We start from the raw sequence: 14,205 nt of genomic DNA on the forward strand, positions 1-14,205 counted from the left end.
CTACTATTCTTAATAACCATTTCTTTCTTCCTTTTTTTGGTATTATTTTTATTAATTTATTTATTGGATAGAGATAGTCAGAAATTAAGAGGAGAGAGGGAGATAGAGATTGAGTAAGACAGAGACACCTATAAGCTTGCTTTACAATTGTGAAGCTTTCTCCCTATAGGTGGGAACTGTGAGCTCAAACCCAGGTCCTTGTGCATTGTAATGTGTGCAATTAACCAGGTGCACCACCATCAGGCCCCCTTTTCTTCTTTTTTCTTCCCTCTTCTCTATCTCTATCTCTATCTCTATCTTTCTTCTGATAAAGAAAGGAATTGAGAGGGAAGGGGGAAAGAGAGGGAAAGAGAAAAGTGAAACACCTGCAGTACTACTTCACTGCTTGAAAAGCCTTCCCTTTCAGCTATATCAGGGGCTTGGATCCACGTCCTGATGCAAGGCTTCTATTCCTTTACAGGAGATTTTGTAGGTACCCTGGCAATCAATGACTAGACATAGTGGTGTGGTTTCTTTTTTATTCCTATTCTCCTAATCCCTGATGTGCTTACTGAAACGGTTTCTAAACACCTTACCAGTGATGAAAAGTGAAGGAAAAATTTCTGGCTGTCTCTATCTAATAATAAATAAAGATTAAAATTTAAAAAAAGAAAAAGGAAGCAAGTGAAGGAAAGGAGCTGCAATGAAACCTGAAGGATAAAACAAAATGTCTTCCCTTTTAACTGAGAACCTGACAGTTATAAAAAGAGGGTAAGGAGAGTGCAGTGGTGGCACACCTGATTCAGCACACATATTAGTAAGCACCAGCACCCATGCAAGGATCCCCGTTGAGTCCCTGGCTCCCCACATACAGGAAGGATGCTTCACAAGTAGAAAAACAGGTCTGCAAGTGTCTCTTTGTCTCTCTATCTCCCCTCTTCTTTCAATTTCTCTCTGTCCTACCCAATAAAATGAGGAAAAAATGGCCACCAGAAGCAGTGGATTCATAGTGCTGGCACCAAGCCTCAGCAATAACCCTGGAGGCAAAAGACAAAAGGGGAGGGGAGGTAAGGTGAATTCTCAGACCATTTCTGCCAAATTTTATCCCTCTCAATAACTTTTTTGAAGTTTATTTATTCTGTATGTGTTGTTTCAGTTATTTACAATGCACATGCATGAAACCCTACAGTTTGTCTTTTAGATACATGCAGGAAATTTGGTAACAGATACAAAATACAGCAACAAGAGTCCTTGAACACAAACACCAAAGTAAAGAACTCCAAGATATATAATAAGAAGGATGAAAACAAAAAAAAATTGTAAGAAAGATTAAAAATTACTAGAGAAAAAATGATATTTCACAAGATAGAATACTGTATGCTTATAAATGTGTCCTATATATAATATAACTGTAAATACATCTAAGAGAGGGTTTCTTAAACTATTCTTGTCTTACTATTTTTTCAGGAACATCTTTTATCTATTTTTCCCTCTCCTTTCACACTTTAAGGTTGTCTCATATTTCTCTGACTTGTGTTTCTGGGTCTGTATCACCTTGCTGAAATAAATGTCCCTTGTTTCTTTCTCCGTGGCCTCTTTTCAGTAAGTCTTGCAAGGCTGCTCTGGTAATGGCAGGCTCCGTTAGTTTTTATATGTCTGCTACTGTTTTGATTGTTCCTTCATATGTGAATAACAGTCTTTCAGGATAATGTATATAGCTGACAGTTATTTTTTAAAACCTTGAATATACCACTCCACTCTCTCCTGGCTTCCATGGTTCCTACAGAAATAACTGTTGAAAGTTGGACTATGCTGCCTTTACATAACACTTTCTTCTCTTCCCTGGCAGCTTATAAATCTTTATCTTTGATAGTTTCACAATGTTGTGTCTTGGTATAGGTCTATTTCGGTTTAGTCATTTTGAAGTCCTCTCTCCTTCCTGTGCATCAATATACTTAACACACACCAGATTTGGAATATTTTCTGCTATTATTATCTTTTAATATAGTTTATGCTCCCTTCCTTCTCTCCCCACCCCTGCAAGATCCTCAAAATTCTGATATTTGTTATTGTGATGGAGACTTCAACATCTTAAAGAATTGACACATTTTTTTCCTAACCATTTTTTTTCTTTCTCCTTATACTTTGAAGTCAAAGTGTGTGACCAGTTTGTCTTCTATCTTTGATGTTCTCTATCCTACATGGGTAAGACTGCTTCCTTGACTTGCTATTTGAGACTAGAATGCATCCAGCGTGTCCTTCATACCCTGTAACTCTGTCTTCAAGTTTTCCATTTTCCTATTACGGAAATCTTTGAAGTCATGATTTCTTTCTGAATCTACTTTACCATATTGGGAGCTTTATATACTTTTAAATTTCCTGACAATATATTCCCTGTTGTTCTCTGATAGCTCTCCTGGATTTATATTAAGTTTATGGTCTTCATCTGGTTTTACAGAGCCAGTGTTTTCCTAGTTTGACCCTCCTGCTTTGGTTTCTGTTACTGATCACAGGCGGTGCTGGATTCTGCTTTGTATGTGAGTTGTGGAGGGGGAGAAGGAGCTTTGAAATTAAGTAGTATTATGGCACCTTATGCCCCTTAAACAGAGACCTAAGGAAGGGTGGGGAGAAGGAGAGATACTAGACTACCTTCTCTTCCCAGACTGATTCCTTAGAGTAGCAATTCTGCTCTGAGATTAGTCACTTTTCTTGCCTGCAGGGCAGTCTGACTCTGATAACCAGGGTCTCTATGGCAGTTGGGACACCTCACAGTTTACCAGCCTTCCCAGATGCCACAAGGGCACCATCTTCTGTCCCTAGGTTCTCTGAATGATTCCCTGGAGTTTGCTTAGGAGCCTGTGGTTTCTGTAGCTCCAAAGAGCAGCCCCCAAATTCCCGTTTTAAAGTCATTCAGCTCCTGAGTAGTTCCACAGGGACCCTTTAAATTTCCCAAGTGGATTTGAGGAAATTTTAAATATGACTCCCACCAGCAACGTGGCACTGCATTTCTGCATGAGTCCTTCTCTCCCTCTCCTTTTGTTCACACATAGTCACTAATCTTCAGATAGTGACATTCCTTTTTTTGTCATAAATCCCAGGTATTCTCTGATGAAATTATATGATGTATCTTGTTGAATTTTTTTTTTTGGGGGGAAGAGCCAAAGTTCAGTGACTAGATTGCCATAGCTCCAACAGAAAGTCCTATGACTTATTTTTCTCAGAGAGAGACTTAGAATACTACTATTCCCTGTTTTATAGAAGTTTTAGTAAGAATTAAAGCAATTAGAGTTAGGCAGAATTATCAACAGTTGGCCTACATTTTGGTTATTTCCTCATCTGTCTTGTCTTGCCCTACATGGTTCCAAAGATGGCTGTTATTAATCCATCAAATCTACAAAATTGACAGGGCTGCACTCACACCAAGATTGACACAAGCCCTCAATAGGAATTCATTATCTAGTTCTTCTGCACCTGTAGGGCACATCCAAATAGAATAAGCCCTCCTCCAGATATATCTTCCTTGTTATCATATGTAGAGAGTCTCTCTGCTGGTTACCAACAATAAAGCCATGAGTCTTCTCTCTTAGGCTTCAAGCAGACATTCATCAAGGCTAGTGCTAGATGAAGTGACAGGTACTAGGTTTACAAGCTAGAGAGATAATCACAACCTGATCAGTTTTAATTATCTTCTTCTTTTTTAATATTTTATTTATTGAAGAGAGGCAGAGAAATGTTGAAAGAGAAGGGTAAGATAGAGAAGGAGAGACACCAGTGGCGAACACCATCCCCCACCCACCCACACACCTCAGGTCTTGTGCATTGTAACAAGTGCTCTCAACCAAGTGTACGACCACCAACCCGGTCCCTTAATTTGAATTTTTCTAGAGCCACTTCTTGGTTATTTTAATAACTCAAGAGGGAGACTGATATTCCCCTAGTCTGCCCAAAGAGACCCTACTAGGTGAATAAAGTCTTTGGGTTTGGTGCGATGTGTTTGCAGAATGAATCATTTTTCGGCAGCTAGCCCAATTCTGAAACCACATTGATGAGATCTGTTAAAAGGTCAGACTGGCTAAAAGCCTAGACCAAGTAGATTAGAAGCATCCAATAGCACAAGATACTGGATACTGTACAGCAAACCATAACAAAAGGACTTTTCAAAGTTAACCCAATTACCAAATAATGTGATGATAACATTAACTATCGATTGTCTTTTTGAACCCTAAGACAGCAGGAACCTCACATTTCCACTATAGAGCCCCTACTTCCCCCAGTCCTGGAACCCTTGGATAGGGCCCACTTTCCTGTATGCATCTCCCAATCCAAACCAAATAATATTGCATCCGCCGATCACAACCTAACCAACACAACGATTGCCACCTCAACATGCTTCACCTCAGACTGTGTCCAGAGACTTCACATGTGGAATGACAACCCTTCAGCTTCATTACTCGGGTGAGACCTTTCCTTTTACAGTACACTCTAATTTCATCTCAGGTAGTTCACTTTCTAACAAAGTCCCATAACCTAGATATACACCAGTTTCTGTGAGAGAGAGCTTATGTGCACACGTATCCATAAACTACTGCAAAATATATACCTGAAAGCAGAAGTACACTAGAGTTTGCAGTGAGTACCTCCCTAACACTTTCTCTCCACTATTCCAAGCTTGGGATCCATGATTGCTCAACAAATTGTTTGGCTTCATATGTTAACTCTCTTTTCAATCACCAGGTTCCAGATGCCACCAGGATGCTGGCTAGGCTTCCCTGGATTGAAGACCCCACCAATGTGTCCTGGAGCTCAGCTTCCCCAGAGACACACCTTACTAGGGAAAGAGAGAGGCAGACTGGGAGTATGGACTGACCAGTCAACGCCCATGTTCAGCGGGGAAGCAATTACAGAAGCCAGACCTTCTACCTTCTGCAACCCTCAACGACCCTGGGTCCATGCTCCCAGAGGGCTAGAGAATGGGAAAGCTATCAGGGGAAGGGATGGGATATGGAGATTGGGTGGTGGGAATTGTGTGGAGTTGTACCCCCCCTACCTTATGTTTTTGTTCATTAATCCTTTCTTAAATAAAAAATGAAAAAAAAAGATTTATTCAAACCCACTAACATCTTTCAGCTGGACTTCATTTATAGGGAAGAAAGTTTTCATTTCCAGTGCTGATCAGTTCTGCTTGCTTTCACTAAAGTCTTTACATAACCTCATTAAGTAAGTACCCCAAGCCTATGGATTCCTAGACCTATATTTATTTATTTTATTATTTATTTATTTATACTAGAGCACAGTTCAGCTCTGGCTTATGATAGTGTGGGAGATTGAATCTGGGACCTGGAAGCCTCAAGCATGAGAGCTTTTCTGTATAATCATTGCCTCTCCTGTCTTTCCCAGGTTTGTTTGTTTGTTTATTATTGTTACCATAGTTATTGCTGTTGTTTGGTGCTTGTATGTTAAGTCCACTGATCCCAGAGGCCATTTTCTTCTTCTCCTTATTCTTGTTCTTCCTCTTGTTGTTGTTGTTGCTGTTGTTGTTGTTGTTCTTCTTCTTCTCCTCCTCCTCTTCTTGTATTTTATTTGATAGGACAGAGATAATTGAGTGGGGGAAGGAAGAAAGAGAAGGGGAGAAAGATAGACAACTGCAGGTGTGTTTAACTGCTAAAGAAATGTCCCTCCTGAAAGTGTGGAATGGAGGCTCCAACCCTGGCCCTTGGGCATGTTAATGTGTGACCTCAGCTGGGTGTGCCACCACCTGACTCTTCCCCAGGCTTAATTTAATGGGTTTATTCTGTGGCTAATATTTCTTATCTGATATATCACAAACTGAGGTGACTTCACTTATTTGAAAAATGACCCTTTTACCACTTAACATGCTAAACTGGAATACTTAAAAAATGTTTAACATAAATTATGAAGATTAAACAAACTGCTCCTCATTTTTTCTAGATTCATATCTGTCAAAAGACCATCTTATTTTAAAGAAAAAAGAAAACTCTAAAAACTAAAAAAGAACCTATAAATAATAAATTCTGGATTTTTGTTCCTTTACTAAAGAGCTGCCCCTCACCCCAATACTTTGTCTCAGAGGCATGAAGTATTGAGTACACCAAATAATTTTCAACAGGCTGTTATAGCACATTCCTGGAAAGTCAAAGAGCCATGGATACACTTGAGTCACCAACTCATGGTATTTGTACAGATGCTCCTTTATCATCCTGCTACTCTTCTACACCCACTTTGTTGTGGGGCCTGAGGACCATAATTACCTGAGACAGAAAGGAAGTCATCTACAGAGGTGATGTCATCCACCGCCTCAGTCAGCACTCTGACCTGCTTCTCCCATTGGTCTTTGAAGACATCCATGTTGTCCTGGGCAACTTTGCTCTGTGGCCGGGCAGCCAATGTGAGAGCAGCGTTGATGACCTAGTTATTAGAAACAATCAGGGGCACAGTGACCACTCTTTGTCAAATAGGAAACAGCAGTCAGATTAAAACCCTAAACTCAGTAGCTTCCACAGATGAGTGGATTGTCAATGTTCAAGAGAAACACACACACACACACACACACACACACACACACACAGATAGAGAGAGAGAGAGAGAGAGAGAGAGAGAGAGAGAGAGGTGAAGTTGATTATAAGCTAGCATTCATTTACCTGTTATTTTGTTGGTGTTGCTGAGGCTTTACCACTCTAGGACAATGTTTTCAAACAGAGATATACAGAGAGAGAGAGAGAGAGATAACTAGCACAGCACCAATGTTTCCTCTGTTGCTATAGCATTTCCCACATGGTTTTTCTGGAGGTTAAAATCTGGGTTGGATACATCAGAAAGCAGGTACTCGCCCAGGTGAATTATCTTGACAACCCTGCTTCTCTTTTCTTTCCTCCCTCCTTTCTTTCCTTTCTGCCTTCCTTCCCTCTCTCCATAAAGGCATTGTAATTACTTCCTGATTTTAAAAAGTGTTTACTGGAGGGACAGGCAGTGGTACACCTGGTTGAGCACACATATCACCATGTGTGAGGACCAGGGTCTGAGACTCCACTCCCCACTTATAGAGGGGAAGCTTCATGAGTGGTGAAGCAGGTCTGCAGGTATTATATCTTTCTAGCTCCCTCTTTATCTCAATCTCCTTCTCTTTTCCCTTTCTCCTCAATCACTCTGTCTCATCAAAGAAAATAAATAGAAAAAGGAAAAAAAAAATGACCACCAGGAAATGTGGATTTGTTGTGCAGGCACTGAGCCCCAGTGACAACACTTGTAGCAATAGGAAGAAAGGAAGAAAGGAAGAAAGGAAGAAAGAAAGAAAGAAAGAAAGAAAGAAAGAAAGAGGGAAGAAAGGAAGGAAGAAAGGAGAAAGGAAGGAAGGATTAAAAAATGCTTACTGGATAAGTACTATTTACTTAGTAAATCTGTGACAGAAGTATAATTCCTATCTTCAGCATGTGCAAGCATATAATTTAGTTGTTCAGATAAGGTAAGTAGATTTGAACTGTTTAAATAATAGTCCAAATAATCACAACAAACTCAATACCAGTAAAAAAAAAAGAAAATTTACATAGTAATTCTTATTAGATTATAGTAGTTAAAAGGGTAGGAAATGGATCAGTCCATAAGTGATCTTTAGTTTTGTGGTAGGATGTGGTTTATTTCATCCAAGAAAAAAACCTTGGGGGTGGGGTATGTCAAAAGGCAGAGAGAACAGAGGATCCTAACTGGAGGTGATGGTGCTTAGCAAAATAAGTAAAGAGATGAAAGGCAATTACCAGATGGTTTCACTCATATGTGGAATCCAGAGATTTGATTTATTTTAACTTGCAAAAAAAAAAAAAAACAGAAGCAAGCAAGCAAACTGTAAGATTTGTGAGAACTCTGGTAGTTATCTAGGAGGGAGGGTGGGGTTACAGAACTTTGGTGGTAGGTGTGGTATGGCATTATATAATGTAATTTTGCAATATTCTAACAAACTATTAATATTTTTTTAAAAGTACCTAAGCTGGGGGTTAATATAGACACCTATCATGAGGAGATTGGAAATTAGATTCTTCTATCAACAACTATCCTGTAAACCATTATTTCCCCAAATAAAATGATTTTATTTTTTCTATTATCTTTATTTATTGGATAGAGAGGGAAGGGAAGATAGAGGGAGAAAGACAGAGAGACACCTTCAGCTCTGCTTCACCACTCATGAAACTTTCGCCCTGCAAGTAGGCACAGGGGGCTAGAATCTGGGTCCTTGTTCATTGTAACATGTGCACTTAACCAAGTGTATCACCACCCAGTCCCAATAAAATTATTTTAAAAGATAAGAAATCAAGTGAATGAGGCTTACCTGAGGACACAGGCTGTCTATCTGGGTGGCTGCCATCCGGACTAATTTTACCCCTTCTTCATTGTTGGAGATAGAACAGGCCAAATTGGCAACCTGAATTGAGGAACAATTAAATATAAATCATATTGAGGCAAAGAAAATGCACACTGTGGCTTGGCCTAACCTCTGGAGAGTGCACATTCAGAGGATCCTCTCACAGAGAAGCAATGGCACCCTAGAGTGTTAAATCAAATAATAGCTCTCACACTAAGCAGCCATTTTTGCCAGGAAATCAGGATGTTAATACCGATAATCGCACTGAGATTCACAAAGCACACACAACAAGGCATTTAAATTACATTGTTCAAATTAAATTTGTTTTTAATTTTTAAAAAATGATGCATTGATTTTGAGTGGTCCAAGTGATGGACAGTGGAAGAACACAGACCTGGTATACATGAGGTTCTGAATTGGATTCATATAACAGCACATGCCTAAAAAAGATGCTTTTGTTATCTCTCTCTCTCTCTCTCTCTCTCTCTCTTATAAAAAATGTATTTTAATGAGAGGGAAAGAGAAAGAGGAGGCAGAGCATTATGACTAGTCACAGGTTGAGCTGAAGACCTCATACTTGAAAATATCAACAATACCCTCAGTAGTGAGGGGCTCAGGCCAGATGACAGCCGGTTTCTAAATCAGTAAAACACTGCCATTGACCCTCTCTGGAGAAGAGATACAAGTACGTCAGGCATGTGAGAATATTTTAAATATCAGTTGTTGTGGAAGTAAAAGGTAAGCCACAATCCCGTAAAGTTTCACACACTTTGGGATGACAATAATGAATAAAAATTATCAAGTATATATAGGCAAGATACTTTTCCCATAGGGACTTCCCTAATCACCTACACTTGAGCCCTCTAAGACTAATCCTTGAGTGTGGAGAACTGTGACATCAGTCACATTAGTACTATACTATGACCAATGATATAAATAGTTATTATGGGCATGGTTGAGGATTTAAAAGAGACTCTTAATAAACTAGAAAATAATAAAAGTATCCTACCCCAAGTCACACAGGTCTGCCTGCTGTGGCAGTCAAGAATAGTCTAGTCTTAGGACCTACTACAATGCATCCAGCAAGCAGGCAGATATGAGGTGAATCTGGCAACAAGTTACTACGTACTTCTGACTACTCCATAGAACAAGATCTAGAATAAAGATATTCAAATCTAGTGGTCTGAGAAGTGGTGCAGTGGATAAAGCACTGGACTCTCAACCATGAGGTCCTGAGTTTAATCCCAGGCAGCACATGTTACCAGAGTGATGTCTGGTTCTTTCTCTTGCTCTCCCCTATCTTCCTCATAAATAAATAAATAAATAAATAAATAAATAAATAAATAAATTCAAATGTGAGTTTTCTAAAACATTACAGCAACCTAAATAGTTGAATGGTCAAGCATTCCAACATGTGTTATTTTTCCTCCTTTAGAAGTGAGCATTCATAATACAGGATAAGACTGATTGGTTCAGATCAATGGCACAGAAAGTCTCCATCCAAACTTAGATTAATTTCATCAGGTTGATGTCAAGAGGGAAGGAGAACAGGGACTAGAAGAGCAAAGAATTGAAAATCCACCAAGGTCTGAGGAAAGAGGATAAGCAGAACAAGCAGAAGAGACAGAGATCAGGTGGAGGCTCAGAGCTGCCTGCCCTTTAATATTCAGCTGTCAGTCTGCTTCCCTACCACATGTTGATGCCCTGGGAGGTAAAAACAACCACAAACACACAAAAAAGTGGTACATGTGTGTATGGTTCTTAGTAGGAAAGAAACTGTAAACAGTGCTGGGCAGTGGGCAACACAGAGAGCTAGCATCCAGGAGTTTCAATTACTAATCATTTCTCATTCAGAGTAGTATTTCTTAAGAGCAAAAAATGAAATGGACACATAGTATTAGTAAGTGTACTTTCAAAGATTACTTTATCATTACAACAAATAATCTATTTTGAAGTTTTTATGGAAGAAGAGGGGGATTCTTTATTCCAGTGAAAATACACATTCAGAAACCACATACTGATATTGAAACAGCAGATTTTTTAGCTACTTAAGTTTTACACTTTCTTTAGTTTTTTTTAGATAGTTTTTATTCATAGTTTCAAAAGTGTTAGAAAGATAAATATACATTTTTGTATTCATGTGTTGGGGGAAATACTAAATTTCCCAGTGCAGAAGTCATGTGTGGCATGAAATCAGTGTCCAGTGTGTTTTTATTGAGTGAATTAAACAATAGATAAAAATTTTTCCTTGGGGCTTGGCAGCGGCACACCTGGTTGAGCACACATGTTACAGTGGGCAAGGACCCAGGTTCAAGTCCTCGGTCCCCACCTGTAGGGAGAAAGCTTCAAGGGTGGTGAAGCAGTGCTCAAGAGTCTGTCTGTGTTTCTTCCTCTCTATCCCACCCTTCCCGCTCAATTTCTGGCTGTCTCTATCCAATAAATAAATAAAGATAACTAAAAAAAAATTTAAAGTTTTTCCTCTATAATTTGAGTACATATAAAGATAGTCTTAAAGACAAAACTGACTTATTGCTTAAATTCAGTTTAAAATATTTCCACATTATTTTCTTTTTTAAACTTAGTTACTTTTAAATTTGTTTATTGGGGGTTTAATGGTTTACAGTTGAGAGTAAAATACAGTAGTTTATACATGTGTAACATTTCTCAGTTTTCCACATAACAGTTCAACCCCTAGTAGGACCTCCTCTGCCATCATGTTCTGGGACCTAAGCCACCTCCACCCCCGAGTCTTTTATTTTGGTGCAATACACCAACTAAACTTAGTTATTTCAATGAGAGAAGAGAGAGAGAAAGAAAGAGAAAAGCAAGAGAGAGACACCAGAGCACTGCTCAGCTTTGTCTTATGGTGCTGGGGATTAAACCTACACAATATCTTCTAGCAAATGTTGTGGTGCTAACAGTGGTCTCTACATTCTGGTCCATGTTTTAAGCACAGTGTTCCTGTGCATGGTGACATGAAAAAAGTCACAATGGGGTAGTGAAGGCACACTTATTTAATTTAAATTCTGGAGGTTTTTTTTTTTTTAATTCCCAACTAAATTCTTCTTTCTGCTTTTGAAAAATCTCTTGTTCTTGATAAATGCAAGTGATGACTTTGTTTGCTTTCCACTGTGCTTGCTTTCTCTGAAAAGTTATGGTTTCTGTTGTATCAGCAGACTAGTGCTGGAGAGTTTAGCACATGATTTCATAGTAATATGAACATGTAATGCTCCAGCAACATGGTCTGGGGTAACAGCTATTTCCATCTTTGTAAAAAATAAAAACTGTCAGTATTCTTAGAGATAATACCTCTAGACCAAGTCTTTAATAGCAATAGATAAATGATTAGATTACTGTTGACTATAAACCATTAATCCCTAATAAAGAAAAAAAGATAAATGATAGCTAGATGAATGGATAGATAGATAAATAGACAGATAGGTAGACAGGCAAATATTAGTGACATTAGGGAAAGGCACACAATATTTGTAATCTCCTGAGAAATGAACAGCTTATAAAAATATTCTTGCCAAAATGTTTTGTAAATAATCAGGCTTGGGTTAAACGCACATAGTAGGAAGCACAAGGACCCAAACAAAGATCACAGCTTGAGTCCCAGCTATCCATATGCAGGGATGTCCCTTCACAAGCAGTGGAACAGGTCTAAGGTGTCTTTCTCTCTCCTTCTTTATTGTTCCCTTTGTTCCCTTCTCTCTCAATTTCTCTCTGCCCTAACCAATAAAATGGAAAAAAATGGCTGCCAGGAGCCATGAATTTGTAGTGTCAGCCCCAAACCCCAAGCCCCAAGCCCCAGAAATAACCCTAGAGGCAAAGAAGAAGAAGAAGGAGGAGGAGGAGGAGGAGGAGGAGGAGGAGGAGGAGGAGGAGGAGAAGGAGAAGGATAATAATAATAAGAAGAGAAGGAGGAGGAGGAGGAGGAGGAGGAGGAGGAGGAGGAGGAGGAGGAGGAGGAGGAGGAGGAGGAGGAGGAGAAGAAGAAGAAGAAGAAGAAGAAGAAGAAGAAGAAGAAGAAGAAGAAGAAGAAGAAGAAGAAGAAGAAGAAGAAGAAGGAGAAGAAGAAGAAGAAGAAGAAGAAGAAGAAGAAGAAGAAGAAGAAGAAGAAGAAGAAGAAGAAGAAGAAGAAGAAGAAGAAGAAGAAGTAGAAGAAGAAGAAGAAAGGAAGGAAGGAAGGAAGGAAGGAAGGAAGGAAAGAAGGAAGGAAGGAAGGAGGGAAGGAAGAGGGAGCGAGAGAGAGAGAAAGATGGTGACTAAAGAGTCATCATTAAAGTATGCCAGTCTCTTGCTCTTATTCAACTTTTGTAGTTCTTACTTTGATAAGATTAGCCTTGGAGTGACTGAGGGAAGTGTAATAGGAAGTAGGTGAGGAGGGTATCTAAGTCTAAGTCTATTTCATTATGTACTTTAAGGTATCTTTTTAGGCCTTTCTACTTGCTTGCTTCATTTATTGACTCACTGCAAACTATTGTGCACTCTTTTTTTTTCCCCCCACCAGTCATTGCTGGATCAGAGGTGGAAAAATTCTGGCCTGTGGGGTCTCACTTTGGTCTGGCATTGCCAAGGCAACCACAGGTGGAACTTGAAACTCAATGAATCTAGAAGCCTTTTCATAACAATGTCAACTGCTAATTTTTAAGTTGATAGTTTTGTATGGTTTTCAAATGGTGTTGTAAATACCCAAATGTCCCTTTGTAGGGGAAAAAAAAACAAAACAAAACACCAATCCCACTTTAGCTAGAGGATAAGAGAAACAGATGACACTGCATACTGCTCCACCACTCCCAGGTGACATTGTACTCCACTCTACTGCTCCTAGGTGATATTGCATACCACTCTACTGCTTCCAGGTGACACAGCACACTGTTCCACTTCTAGGTGACACTGCACAGTACTCCCCTCCTCCTGAAGCCTCCCAATGCAGTGATGCTATGTGGTGACCTGGAGCTCTAGCCTATGTCATCACACATTATACTGTGTAAGCTCGGCTGGTAAGCCACCTGTTGGCTCCTAGTGTCCTACTTTCAGATGACAATATTTTTCCTTTTATAAAAAAATAATTTTTTTAATTTTAATTTTTCACTTTTGGGGAGATGGTTTACAGTACAATTGTTGACAGGTATAACCTCTCATCTCATGATAGTTTTCAGTTATTATTTTCTTTTTTAAAAATTTTTTGTAACTTTATTTATTTTCCCTTGTATTTTTATTGTCATTATTTTATTGTCAGTTATTATTGTTGTTGTTACTGATATCGTCATTGTTAGATAAGACAGAGAGAAATGGAGAGAGGTGGGGAAGACAGAGAAGGAGAGAGAAAGATAGACACCTGCAGACCTGCTTCACTGCCTGTGAAGCAACTCCCATGCAGGTGGGGAGCTGGGAGCTCGAACCAAAATCCTTACACTGGTCCTTGTGCTTTGCACCATGTGCGCTTAACCCACTGTGCTACCACCAAACTCCCTTATTTTCTTTTTTTAAGGGCATAATTATGTGTTTAGTGAGTTATATAATTACAGAAAATCATAACACAATTTTGCATAGAAAAATACATCATGGCATTATTATTATTATTATTATTATTATTATCTTTATTTATTTATTGGATAGAGACAGCCAGAAATTGAGAGGGAAGGGGAAGGTAGGGAGAGAGACAGAGACACCTTCAGCCACCTACAGCCCTGCTTCACCACTCACAAAGATTTCCCCCTGCAGGTGAGGACCAGGGGCTCAAATCCCAGTCCTTGCACACTGTAACATGTGCATTTAACCAGGTGCACCACCACCTGGCCCCCATCCTACTTTTCCAACACTGAATATTTATTGGCTAGAGACAAAGA

At 39.3% G+C, this 14,205-nt stretch overlaps 1 protein-coding gene across 4 annotated transcripts in view; it reads right to left on the minus strand.

Annotated features, from left to right (window-relative positions):
- CTNNA2 (catenin alpha 2) overlaps window positions 1–14,205 on the minus strand; it is a 1,425,261-nt gene that overhangs the window by 132,753 nt on the left and 1,278,303 nt on the right. For all 4 annotated transcript variants that reach the window (XM_060187717.1, XM_060187715.1, XM_007531774.3 and 1 more), the window contains 2 exons: window positions 8,318–8,410; window positions 6,249–6,405 (listed from right to left, as the gene is read on the minus strand). In XM_060187717.1, coding sequence (XP_060043700.1) covers window positions 6,249–6,405; window positions 8,318–8,410 — 250 coding nt within the window. The remainder of the gene's footprint in view (window positions 1–6,248; window positions 6,406–8,317; window positions 8,411–14,205) is intronic.

This window comes from Erinaceus europaeus, chromosome 3 (genome assembly GCF_950295315.1).
Source record: "Erinaceus europaeus chromosome 3, mEriEur2.1, whole genome shotgun sequence".
NCBI lineage: Eukaryota > Metazoa > Chordata > Mammalia > Eulipotyphla > Erinaceidae > Erinaceus > Erinaceus europaeus.